At 36.6% G+C, this 13,497-nt stretch overlaps 1 protein-coding gene across 6 annotated transcripts in view; it reads left to right on the top strand.

Moving 5' to 3' along the window:
* Positions 1–13,497, top strand: part of LOC142354402 (choline dehydrogenase, mitochondrial-like) — a 51,277-nt gene that overhangs the window by 18,885 nt on the left and 18,895 nt on the right. For 4 of the 6 annotated variants that reach the window (XM_075406681.1, XM_075406679.1, XM_075406680.1 and 1 more), the window contains 4 exons: positions 2,104–2,227; positions 5,585–5,767; positions 6,203–6,417; positions 12,915–13,067. In XM_075406681.1, coding sequence (XP_075262796.1) covers positions 2,104–2,227; positions 5,585–5,767; positions 6,203–6,417; positions 12,915–13,067 — 675 coding nt within the window. The remainder of the gene's footprint in view (positions 1–2,103; positions 2,228–5,584; positions 5,768–6,202; positions 6,418–12,914; positions 13,068–13,497) is intronic. The other 2 variants (XM_075406684.1, XM_075406683.1) reach the window with 1 other exon arrangement.

Genomic DNA, 13,497 nt, shown 5'->3' with positions numbered 1-13,497 from the left:
AGCATTTCGGTTTCTGTTTCCAGTGTTATTTCTGTTGGAAAATCATATTGAAAATGAGACTCTATTTTTTCACTCTATTTTTAAGGTAGAGTGAGAGAACGGTGTTTGAATAAAAATTTGCTCTTGTTCTAATGCTGCAATTTGACTGTTTTTTCCCGCCGTCAGCTTCTCAGTATGATTTTTAATTGCCGCCGTCATCCTCTCAACGTGATTATGCAAAAAGTGAATTTTTACGTGTAGCAATTCGGTTTCTGTTTTCTGTTGAGTGTTTTTTCTGTTGAATGCTCCTAAATGATACATATGTGTTCGAATTGAACTTATTTGCTTTTTTTTATTTCATCATCGGGCGGGTGATGCTTTTTGATACTATGACACTATTTGTTTTAAAATTATAGTGAATATTTGATTTTTACGTTTTTATTCTGTTGTCTTTGCACGTAGTATTAGCAATGACAGGTCTTAAGGGTTGCCACAGAAGCAAAATTGCACCTATTCAATGGTTGGAGTTCATTGCTATTGGTGTGCATGACTTTGACCCCATTTGTTCTGAAAATTTTGTTTCAGTTTTGCGAGTATTTATTGTACTGATTTTAGTCTTTTTGCTTTAGCTCCTTCAATGACAGGTCTTATGGGCTGCCAATGAGGATTTAGTTGATGTTTTTTATGATTTTTGCAGTTTTGATGTTTTTTGAGTTTTGCGAAAATTGGTTGTTTTTGTTATCTAGTCATTTAGTATCATAGGTTGCTACTAGGAAATAAGTCAATTAAACTTGTAAATCGAGTAAATATAAGTTATTTTTTGACACTTTCCAAAGGTGATAATAACACAAGAAAAACTTGCAAGAATAAAAAAAAATTTTGGATTCTTGCATGTTTTTTCTTGTTTTATAATCGCTTAGTCTACAAAATAAGATCTTATTAATAGCCGTCTGAAGCCTCTCAACGGCTACTTTTAAGCGCTCTTTTTATTCTCTTTACCTTTTGATCAAGTGTTACAGAAGTCACGATTTTCACGTTTGACTCGTGACTAACCTCACTCACTGTTTCGACTAAATCGATTTTAAATTCTTTGGCCCATTGAAATACGTAATACAGTGAATGCGGTCATTTTCGAAAGAGTAAAATCGGAAAAGAAGTGGGATAAACGGATAAAGCCCAGTCATTAAGTCATAGTGGATTTGGTTATTAAAGTTCTTTAGGGCTAACGTTAGATTATATTATTATGAAGCTTAGAATCTAACTCAACACTTTGTTTGAAATATAGGTCTCTTCTTTCTTTTTCTGTTTCAATTCCGATGTGTTTCAAGCGCGTCAATGGCGGCTTTTTTCCGGTAATTTGCCGCCTATGTCCTTATAGTGCTGTGGACTTTTGGCCATTTTTGTTGGCTCTAACTTTTAGATAACGTGTAAGGATTTTGGCATGTAGTTATGAGGTTCCTTACTTTGATGTCACTGAACTTAAGATATTCTGATATTTGCCAATTTTTTTTGTTGTCACTTCTTAGATTTTTTGTCATTGATTCGTAGAATGTTTTTGTGCTCATTTTAAGTTTGCGTTGAGTCGATATTTTTAGTGATATTTAAGTGATGTTGTTTTAGCAATTCTCAAAGCACTAAATCTTGCAAAATTTTTTGTTTTTAAAATTTTTCCAAATACATGGTGGGTATTGGGCTTTGTTGAATGTTGCTGAGTTTGATGTTGCTGTAAAATGTTAATTGTCGGGTCATTATTTAATTCAAGTCTTTGGATCGTATTTCAGGACGCGTCCTATGTTTTTAATTTCGTCGTCAAGATTTTTGTTACGACCATATGACGTGCCAATCATTTCAGATCTGCTTCTTGTTCTCTGGTTCATGCAATTTCGGCTGAATTAAATGCGTGACGTCACTTTTCGCTCTTTATGGAACGAGTTTTTTTTTCATAAGTTTCATGCGTGATTCTTAAGTACACATATTTAATCAAAATATAATATCTCAGCATTTAATGAGAAGAAATTTCTTTTTCGGTCTGTTTTTAATTATCTTGAGACTGCAGATCTGCTAAGCTATCGCTGGTATTTTCTGACAATATGCCAGCTACGTTTACAAATTGTTAAATTTCAGGTGTTCAGAGTGGTGTATGTGACACTGGTACCCTTCTGCAAGACAGTGACTACGTAGTTGATGATATTCATGACGTCTTAGACATTGTACTCCCAGGCAGACTCCATACTGACGACATGTCAAGGTTCGAATCCCAGTCGGGTCTTCATTTTCCACATTTTTGCTTTTCAGTTTTTGTCATAAGCCGATTTGACTCAAATCAAGTATTCCCAGAAGTGTTTAGTTTCCACGCCTGGAACTGTTTCATTCGTGACGTCGACAACGTTTGATATTTTTCCTGCTCAGATAACGGTTATTACCTAATAGAAGAACAACAGAGGTATTTATGTTAAGATAATTGTTCCGACCCTCTTGAGGGGGGAGGAACTATATACTCAACTGGGTTTTTTTTTGTTCCGTGAATTTTCGCCGCTCGATATATTCATCGTAGAGAGTTGAGACTGGTATCATTAGAAAGCTCATCCAGCGTAGAATATGGAATTAAAAAGATTTTTTTAATTTTCGATTTCTACAGAGAGTTATCGAGGTTTAAAGTTCTGAGAAAAGAAGAGTGAATTCACGTTGTTTTTATTCACATTTTCCGGAATTTTTGCCTAAATTTTCGTCAATTTTGCTAAAATTTGTTATAATTTTTAAGAATAGTGTCGTTGATTTTGTTTTTGAAGACGAACAAGCATTGTTGATTGTTTTGATTTAATTTTTTTGGTCAAAAAATCTGGATAAACATTTCAAAATTTAGACTTTTTCATTAAAAACAGCACGAAATAAGCTAATTTAGTCCACTTTGATTAAATTTGCCGACAGTACATCCCCAAACAACACTCAAAAAATCTTTGTAGACTCAGAGGGGGGCTATTTCTACTTCAGAGTCCGCTGAGAGTGCACTGTAGTTAAAACCTTGCCGTTTTTTGCCAACTTTACTCGTTGATTATCAAAAATGCAGAATTTATTTTGAGTTTTCAACTAACAAATTATCTATATCTACAACATTCGAAAAATCAGTTATTCCTAAGGGACAATAAGTATTATTAGGGCTTGTTTTTGGCCATTCTAGGACTGTTACAATCCAAAAAAAATCGGGTTTTAATCAGTCGGTCTTTTTTTTTAAAAAAAAAAAAGACTTTTTTTTAATAATAAAAAACAGAACATATCAAATCAAAGCTCAGGAGTGATAGGTCCAACCGATTTGCTTGTTAAGCAGCTCCAAGCTAATGCATTAAGTTTTTTAATTGAAAATTTATGGTCGTTTCTTTTTTTAAAAATAATTGACCTTTCAATAAATAATGGCTTAATTAACTTTTTCTCTACTTTTTTTTCTTAATTTGTACAACTTCCAGCTTAATGTCAGCAAAAAAACGACCGCTTCTTCTTTCTACTTATTTAACATTTATTCTCAGTTGCAGTTTTAAGCCTGAAATTATTGTTTTCTGGCTTTGATACCACAAGATTTCAGATTTTTTTTGTTTTGATATTTGCCAGTTTTTCACGTTTTCTAATTTTGTCACATTATCACATTTTTGACGGTTCTCATGTCACCTCATTAGCATTCAGAATAAGGCACAATTGAACATATTAAAATTCTGAAAGATATATAGCATCGTTTTAACGGCCTCGACGCCTCTTTCTTGAAGAAATCAGTTGATTTTTTTAATTTTGTCTCTAACTGTCATTTATACTTTGTCATTTCGGTCGTATGAAATTTCCTGTATAGTGATAGCTTTCATTGGCTTTTCATAGAAGAGTAGAAGAACCGATATTCTGATATTAGAAGATAGCTGATGGCTTTCATGACGATCAAAACAATCGTTTTCCAAAATTTAAAAAAAATTTCAACTTCGCAATTTTGTTCTTTTTATGTTTCTTTTTGTTACCTAATCTCGTTAGTTAACTACAGGTCAAATATAACATTATGGGTGTCAAAGGAATAAGAGGGATTGGTGTCCCAAAATCTTTTAAAGAATTTGTTAGGACCTTACTGGCTTCGACACCGGTTTTTCACAAAAAAAAGTAAACTAATGTGATTTTTGTCATATTTGACGTTCTTTTTGTAGATGCAAGAAATATTCCGGATAATTACAGGTCTCGAGGGCTTTTTTTTGAATAAACGACCCTATTTAAATACCTCTTTTTGTTATTAATGCCTTTCATGACATTAAATGTTATTTTGTTTCGAAAAAAAAATTACATACTTTAGCACTTCGCTTTTTGTCTGCTTGTTACCTAGTCTTTCTAATGAATAGCCACGTATTAAATTATAGCTGTTTGAAGAAGGCGCAATCAAATGTATTTTGAGTGCCAAAAATTGGCTTGACGGTTTTGACAGCGTTTTCTGGCAAGTTTCAATTGAAATTTTGTTTGTTCTTTGTTGTTCTTTTTAGCCGCTTTAAAAAATGAATAAGGACAGGTCCTAATGCCCTTCTATAGAAGTAGTGGAAATCGTAAATTTGTGGTAATATTAATTGATTCCTAATGGTATTTATTACTTTGAAGTTTACTGTTTCAAAATAATAAGTTAATTTTTTTACTTTACTGTTTTTGTTCTTTCTTGTGTAATTGTTACCAAACCTTTTTATGGACTGGTCGCATATGTTTTCTGGGGATTTATAAGTTATTTTTGTTTAGTTTTGGGTTTATCTGACGGTATGTTGATTTTGTTATTAAATTTAGTTTTTAAGAGGGACATAAATTTTTTGATGTAATTAATGTTTGTTGTTGTTGTTGTTGTTTGATTTTGCTTTTCGTCTTGACTCGCTTTCTTAATATTGACATATTACAGCAATCTAATGCATCAACTTTTACTCCACTGAGTTATTTGCTTTGGAGGCTATCTTATCGTTGATACAGAATTTTTTGAAAAAGATTTGGGCTTTTTTGGGAATCGCAAAAAATAATTTTTGGGTTCTTCTATCTGTTCCTCATTTGGTAGACAATTATGCCAAATTTGTGGATGGGCGGGGTCGGAACCTTATGTGCCATCGCACATTACCGAGCCGCCTTGTTTTATTTTGGTGTGCAATAGTGGTTGATTAAAAATAACAAATAGTTAAAGTTGGAGTTCTCCCCTCTTATTGGGCGAGGCTAAAAGATAAGTTTCTTTACCCCCTCTCTTTGGGTGGCAAGTATTGGTTCACGGGAACACGTTTGACTTACTCCCTTCTGGGGTTATCTATCCCCTCTCGTTTGGAGACAAGAGTAATTGGGACGCTCCCCCCTGTTTGGGTGAGCAATGATAGCCCGAATAAAAGATGGAAGGATGCATGACAAGTAATAATGACGTTTCATGGAGAGCAGAGAAGAATATTCCGAAGTACTAAAGTTCTGACTGCACTCAGAAAAACGCTTTTGTACACTAAAAATTGCGTTTTAAATGATACTGAAAATGGCGCAGTTACTTGGTGAGGAAAATATTTGATGCCAGACTTTTCAGATTTTTCATCGCAACTTTCATGTTCTATTTTTATTTTGAAAAATGTAATTTAAGGAACACAGCGCTCAGGCATGCTAGCTCCTTGGCAGCGTTGAGGGAGGAGTTACTACAGGCCGGTAAGATTCTGGGCAAGTCAATGACTGGAAGCGAATCACGACTGATGCATACGTTGACTGGCAATACCAGATCACCGTTAGAAGTTCTGGGTACCCTAGAGACAACCAAAACCGCAAAAAGGTAGTTTCATAGAAGAGAGTAAAGACAATTGACTGTGTAACTATTGCTTTCTGAGCAAACGTAATGCCTGTGCTCGATGAAAAAAAAAGTAAAATTTTTGAACACTTTCTTGTGATAATTTTGGTAGTCATTTGATGACCTATAATCAGCTCAAAAACGCTTGGATTGGCATTTTTAGTAGTATCGATGAAATGTTTGCACGGGAAGAAATTACAAACTTGAGGCCAAGGTAGTGATTTTTTTTATCCGGTGGAAAAATACCAAACTTTATACAAACAAATAGGGCAGCGTTATCAACTTTTGGGTGTTGATAGTTTACAATCATGCGATTTCTCGGGTAACTCGGCACAAATCGGATGTTTTACCATTGGGTATTTTAGCATTGGGTATTTTGTCCTGGCCCCTTTTACTTACTTTACCAGTGTTATTTTTAAGGCGGTATTCAACTACTAGTCGTCTCAGTATGAGTAGTGGCGGTAGCAACACACCTAAGCAAAGTCAAGCTAAAACTCCGAGTCCAATGAACCCACTGGTGTTTGACAACTCGTGGATCTACGAAGCCGATTATGTAATAGTGGGTGCAGGATCAGCTGGTTGCACTCTCGCCAACAGATTATCCGAAGATGGGACCAATTCTGTGCTGCTCTTGGGTGAGTTTGGAGAAAAGTTAAATCTACCCCGTTTTCATGCATAACTAATGCGTTCAACTTTACGAAGTTTGAGCTTAATTTCTCAATTTTTGTTTAGAAAACCATGCTTAGTTTCACTTAAAATTTTTCAGTGAAAAGGTTCTACACCTTTGCCGTGCTTTGACGATGTTGATTTCTGATTGAGTAGTAGTCCTCTATATAAATAATTTGATGGCTAAGGAAGCTCGATAAGTTTAAATATCCTGATTGCCATGTTTGAAGGGCTTCTTGAGCAGGATAGTTTAGAAGAATCGTCGAGAGGATCGAATGACCGCAAGTCTTCAAATTAGAATTAATAAATACATTCGAATATGATTTTTTTGGGTTCATTTCGCTTAAAAGGTTGTTTAAGTGTTTTTAGAAGTTACATTTCTCTCTCTTATTATTATTTGAGAGTTTTGTTGTTTTTGTGAGTGAATATTTTTGGTCACACGTGGCTTCCTAACTCTCAACAAAATTTTCCGCACTCTCAGATACTTCAATTTCAGAATGCCTCAATCTAATGAAAGGTTATTTGAGGGCAGCTTCTAAATAAAGTCGGGACATCACTTTTCGTTTTTTATAGCTGCGAAGCTGTAAGCTGAGCGTAGCTATATTGCGGTGCTCTTGGTTTTTTTTGTTTCGTCGTCTGACGCTTTATTTTCGTTTTACATTTGTTCTAGAACATTCTGTCTCGTCACTGCTTAAATGGCTTTTTCGCGCTTGATTTCACGCTTTCTGCGTGACCTAAATTGCGGTTATTCAGAAACAGAATCTGTTCCTAAAACAAAGTTGATTGTAAGAAAACAGATTGTATGGTCCGACAGCCGAGTGGTTAAGGCGACTGGCTGTTAATCCGGAGATCGCCGGTTCGAGACGCGACAGGGAAACTTTTTTTGCACCCAAAAACAACCTCCTTTGAAATAAACTTGTAAGTTTTATAGGCGGCGGCGATAACTATTATCAACTCACTTCTGTATCTTTTTCCATCTGTATTTTTCGGCACGCAAGTCTATTTCGCAGCTATTCCGGCAATCTGCCGGCTATGTTTTTAATTGCTCTTGAACGAAGTTGATAAATTATTGTTAACTTGTGTCTTTTTTATGCAAAATTTTTGCTTGGCAATTTTGACTTTTCGAGTGACTTTTACGCCCTTGACTTTTTGCGTTTCGCGTGATCTAAAATTCTCTCTCAATCACAATTTCAAGCAGATGAACTCAATTGGCCCCAATTTATTACTAAAAGTCAAATGAAAAGTGCGCCAAAATGGGTGCCATTTTTTACTTTAAATCTTAATAGTGGTATATGTTAACCTCTAATGTGGTTATTTGAAGCCCGCTATTGAACTTCTTAGTCCCATTTAGGCTCCCTCCCCCCGACTGAAGCAGGCTGCAATTGATTAGAGCTCCCACTATTCGTTCGAGAGCAATTCTTCCGACGCTTAGTCGGCTATGTTTTCGTATGCTTTTCGGTCTTAATTTTTCCACTCGTATTTTGAGGTTCCAGGTCTATGAAACTATCGCAGCCCTTTTATGGCCATATTCGCGCTATTGTTAGTACGTTAGCGAATGGAGTCGACTTTTGACATCATGCAAATCCTCCTCAATCGATCTTTGCAAAACAGTTTCCAAACTTGCAATCAGAATTGCCACTGAAGAACTAAATTTTTCAATTCTTATGACGCTTGTCGTCTGATTGCACTAGATAAATGCCCTGGGTTTCGGCCAATTGGCATTGGCGAAGTCTTGAGACGAATTATAGGTAGGCTTACAGCAAAGTGCGTTAAACGAGATCTGCAAATAATTGGGGGAAACGTACAGATGTGCCTTGGACAAAAGAGTGGCATCGAACATGCTATCCATGCACTCCAGCGGCGCTTTCTTGAAGGTCGTACTGAAGGGATCCTGCTGATTGATACCAGGAATGCGTTTAGTAGCTCGAATAGAGATCTGGCTCTAAAAATTATTTGAAAACTTTGTCCCTCATTTTAAACAGCAATCAGAAACTTTGGGGTCTGATTATAAAAAACCCCATCAGACGTTGTTGCTGATGAAAGAGTGTGCAAGTCTTAGGAAGGAACAACACAAGGTGATTCAATAGCCATGTCCATGTACGGAGTGGCTACACTTCCTCTCATCAACATGCTGGAAGATCAGAATTTGACTCATAAATTGTACGCAGATGACGGTTATGTGGCCGGTAGCCTTGAGTCACTGCGAATAGTGCCAGATAAGCTCTATGAACATGGCGTTGCTTTCGGTTATAATGTGATCAAATGTCATATCAATACAAAACCTGAGTTTGTTAAAAAGGCGAACGAAGTTTTTTTGGGATTAGATGTTGATGTTATTGAAGGTAATCGAGTTTTGGTTTCAGTTATTAGTTCTGATGAAAGCTGCAACGTTTTCCTGAAAGAAAAATCAGTCAACTACTCTAATGCTCGATGCTTGAGAAGCTCGCCAAACATAGTGGGGTGTCCCCTCGGAATTTGTACAAATGATATACCAACTGATTGTAACTTAAATTGACTTTTATTGCTAGGTCTACTCCAAACTCGGACAGTCCACTGATGGAAGCCGAAAATTAATTGACAAAAATCTTATACCTTCAATGTTGAATCATCCTTCTTACAATGACAGATACCGGAAGGTTTTCTCTCTTCCGGGTAAAGAGGATGGCCTAAGCATTCTTCTTCGTGAAGACAGGGCAGACGAATATGAAAGATCTATTCGGGTCTGTGAGCCGTTACAGAATCATAAGGCTATAGATGCAGAGTTTCATCAGTAAAAAATCCTTCAAAGTATCAGAAAAGAAAAACGGGAACAAGCTCGAGCGAAAAAGTTGGCAATCAAAGATCTCATCAATGATAAAGAGGAATATTCTCTTGATTTGGATATGGAAAAAGGTGCATCATGCTGCCTAAACACACTTCCATTGAAAAGATATCGTTTTGACTTAACCAAGGGAGAGTTTACAGATAGAGATGCTCCTAGATACGGATGGGATTCCGTAAAGTTGCCCTCATGATGCGCATGTGGGGAAAACTTTAATGTGGAGCATGCTCTTCATTATCCAAAAGGTGGCTATGCGCTCATAGGACACGATGACATCCGTGAATCTTTTGCCAACCTGCTCAATGAGGTCTGCGATGATGTCGAAGTAGAGCCCTGTCTTCAGACTTTGCAAGGGGAAGCCTTCGAAAATAGAACTACCACTCACTATTGATGACCACGCTCGACTAGATATCAAAGCTAATGGTTTCTTCGATTCACGTTTCAGCAGAACGTTCTTTGATGTGAAAGTGTTTAATCCTTATGCGAAGAGTTGCTCAAGAGGCAAACCGGATTCCTAAAAATATCACGAGTCCAAGAAGCTGAAATACGGGCAAAGGATAATCGAAGTCGAGAAAGCGACCTTCTCTCCGTTAATTTTCTCGTGTACTGGAGGAGCTGATCTGTCAGCATCAAAAGTCATACAGAGATTGGCTTCCAGGATCAGTGATAAGAAAGACGATTCATATTCGGACTTGATCACATAAGGACAAAATTAAGTATCGCTTTTTTGCGTAGCTCCATACTCTGCCTCCGTGGCGCGCGCTCCATGCGCCGGCGCCATGCAGTAGAAGCGTCAATGGGAACCATTGTAGAGGAGGGGAGGCTTTTGGGCTAAATGCTTTGTATTTCTCTAATCTTGATTCAAAATCACTACACATTATATTTTGATTGCTATTTACCATATCCAGTTTGATTATAATTCTGCTTCAATTTTTGAATACTGTCAGGATTTATAAATACACATAGGAATTGACATGCTGCCCCCGAGTTGACCGAATACCCTTTTAGGGGAGAGGCTTTCTCTTGATTGACCCTTAACGTTCTTTGCTCGGGTGAGCGAATTGGTGACTTTTGTTGTCAAAAACGGGATAAACTGGGAAAGCACCAAGGCATTAAGTCTGTGAGCCGCTCTCTTGAAGTTTTAATAAACACTAAGAAATCGGTTCTGTATACAGCGGCTGAAGAAATCTACCTCGCACCACCTTCAGCTTTCAGCGTTCCCGCCCTCTGAGGTTAGCCGCCCTGTCCCTTAGCTAGCTACAGTCAAAGTCAGCCGCTCACTCTTGTTTGAGAGTATTTTTTTGTGGATACTAGTGATCCACAATTCTATGGTATAATTTTTCTGGTGCCGTCCAGGTACTGAAGTGTTAAGTGTAAACTGCTTGTTATTCAGCAAAGAATTTACTTGAACGTTAATTTTGTCGAATATAAAGTTATTAACTGCTCTCAAAGGAAATTTGTGGCAATTATATTAGTCCCTTGGTTTTTTTTGATGCCATGCTTTGCTTGACCAATCTTTTGTTTCAACTTTTTTAATAGCCGCACAGCGATAACTGGGGCTATTCATGGTCTTTATTGGTTTTTTCATTTCGTCAAGATTTTTTACGACGGTATGAGGTCACAATACCTTCAAATCTGCTTTTTGTTCATTCGTTTATGCAATTTCATGTGTGAAGTCATTTTTCAATCTTGTTCGAGCGATTTTTTTGTTCATTTGCGTGTTTAAGTTTTTTTGGTCAAGCGTGACTTACCTCGCTCTCAAAAATGACTTCCTGACTCTGGAACTGACTTTTCTGTAATTCAAAGAGATAAGGTCAAGTGATTGCGTGTCACTCTAAATGAAGGTTATTGGAGAGTAGCTAATAGAAGCACCAATAGTTTATACGGATTCGTAATCAAAATATAGCATCTCAGAATTTACCAAAAAGAAATTTTTCTATGGTCTGTTTCTGTTACTATCTTTTTGAAACTGCAGATCTACAAAGCTATTACGGCTATTTTCTGGCACTCTGCCAGCTAAGTTTTTTTCTTTCAATCACAACTGGGGTTATGGGAATCAATGGCGGCTGTTTGCGACAATCAGCTGAGTATGAGTTACTCGAGAGCTGTGTGATCGGATTTTGTCAATTAGAAAATAAGGCATCTCCAGAAACAAATTTAGTCCAGTTTGTGTGTTCTGAAAGGTTGCATGTTATTGAAGGAGAATTTCTTGGTCTGTTAATGAGTTGGAAACTGTCACAAAATATACCAACTATTAAAAATTTTCAAGCGAATTGAACTCTAGGTCAGAACTGATTCATTGCCAGCTGTTTATCAGTTCAACATGACGAGAAAATTTAATGGTGCGAAGGGAATCTTAAAACTTTGACCTCTTCAGTCACCTCTCCTTTGCTACTCATCCCCGCCACGTCCACCCTCTTGCACCTAGCAATTTGGACCCCCTCTCTTGCAGCTCTCCCAACCCTAGCCCAGCACTTCACCCCACCCCCTCCCCAATGCTAGCATCCCTAAGTCCCAGCTGGCTACTACCAAAGCTAAACTCTCGCCGTTCATTTGAGAGCAATTCGACCGATGTTAGTCAGTTATGTTTCCTGCTCTGGAGTTCTGTCAATTAATTTGTTCAGATTATTTGCAACTTCAATTTTTCGGAAAAATTATATGTCTTTCTTGCAATTCTTCATTTAAGTTATCATTAGAAAGGCTGTAATTTATAAACCGTTTTAATTTGCTAATTCTGTGCTTTTTGTTATAATCTTTGTTTTTTTAATAGCCGCACAGCGATAGCTGGGGCTATTATTGGCCTTCTCTTGGTTTTTTTTTTATTTCGTCGTCATGGTTTTTGTTACGACCATATGACGTCACAGCCACTTTTTGTTCATTCGTTCATGCAATTTCAACTGAATTGCATGTGTGACGTCATTTTTTTGTTCATGCGCGTGATTAAATTTTTGGTCACACTTGACTTACCTCACTCTCAAAAATGACTTCCTCACTTTGAAATTGACTTTTATTTACTTTAATTCAAAGAGATAAGGTCAAATGGGTGTGTGTCACTCTAAATGGAGGTTATTTGAGATCAGCTAATAGAGGCAGCAATACCTTATACAGATTTTTAATCAAATTATAACAGATCAGCCTTCAATGAAAAGACGAATTTTTTTGGTCTGTCTTTTTTACTGTTTTTTTAGACTGCCGATCTACGAATCTATTGCGGCTTTTTTCTGGCAATCTGCCAGCTATGTTTTTGTTTTTTTTGCAGCTCAAAAAGTTGTTTTGTATGATAATAAGAGCTTTCATTGGGTTTTACTTTTGAATGTTATCGAAACCCCTTCTAAAAATAACTCAAGTAGCTAAATTATTTGTGTATGCAAAAAATGTTTCTGAGCTGCTTTAAGATAAGGCGCGCCAAATTTTGTTTTCATCAACCTGCAATCAAAACTCATTAAGCTAGCTGGTTCCCTGAGCGTTGGAACTCTTTTTTGCTAATAGTTTTGATTTAAATTTCTGGACAATTTTGTTTTTAAAAAGATGACTACGTTGAAATGTTGATTCGAATTAAGAAAACAAATATCTAAAAGTGCGGAAGCCAAAATGTCTTTCAATTTAAAATGATTTGAGTTGACGTTTGTATGACTTCCGTTTTAGAAGCCGGACCCCGTGATTCGTCCTGGACTGTACATATGCCAGTGGCACTCATGTACAATTTAGTGCCGCAACCATCCAAATTTAACTGGAGCTTCCATTCTGTACCTCAGAAACATCTCAACAACAGAAGCATATACTGCCCAAGAGGCAAAGGTGAGAAGAGTAACCGAGAGAACAGAAAACATGGAAATTTCGATTTAAATTGGTATCCTAAGAAGGAAGATTAATCGATTTTTGATTGAAGAAACATTTGCGAACTCTTAAACAACTCTAGATCAAAACTCCTGCTTTTATCAGAATGCAGTTTTATTCAATGAGATCGTGTGTTATGATTCCTTGTAGTTTCCATGGACCGATTTTTCTCAAATCTGTTTGATTACCATAAATATTTATTTACTTCCAGATTTTACTAATTAATCAACGTTGTACAATTGGCTCTAAATGAACAGATAATGTTACAAAAGTTGAATTAATGATGTTTTGTTTAACTTTAACATAGTCCGATAATTATTGCAATCAACATTACAGCTCAGTTCATTAAATTGCTGCTCATTTCATCAAACTCCGCCCCTTTTGGGTGAGT

The sequence above is a fragment of the Convolutriloba macropyga genome, chromosome 15, assembly GCF_964194025.1.
Source record: "Convolutriloba macropyga chromosome 15, txConMacr16.3, whole genome shotgun sequence".
Taxonomy (NCBI): Eukaryota; Metazoa; Xenacoelomorpha; order Acoela; family Convolutidae; genus Convolutriloba; species Convolutriloba macropyga.
Note: the sequence above shows the minus strand (reverse complement) of the source record. Positions and strands in the feature narration are given on the sequence as shown.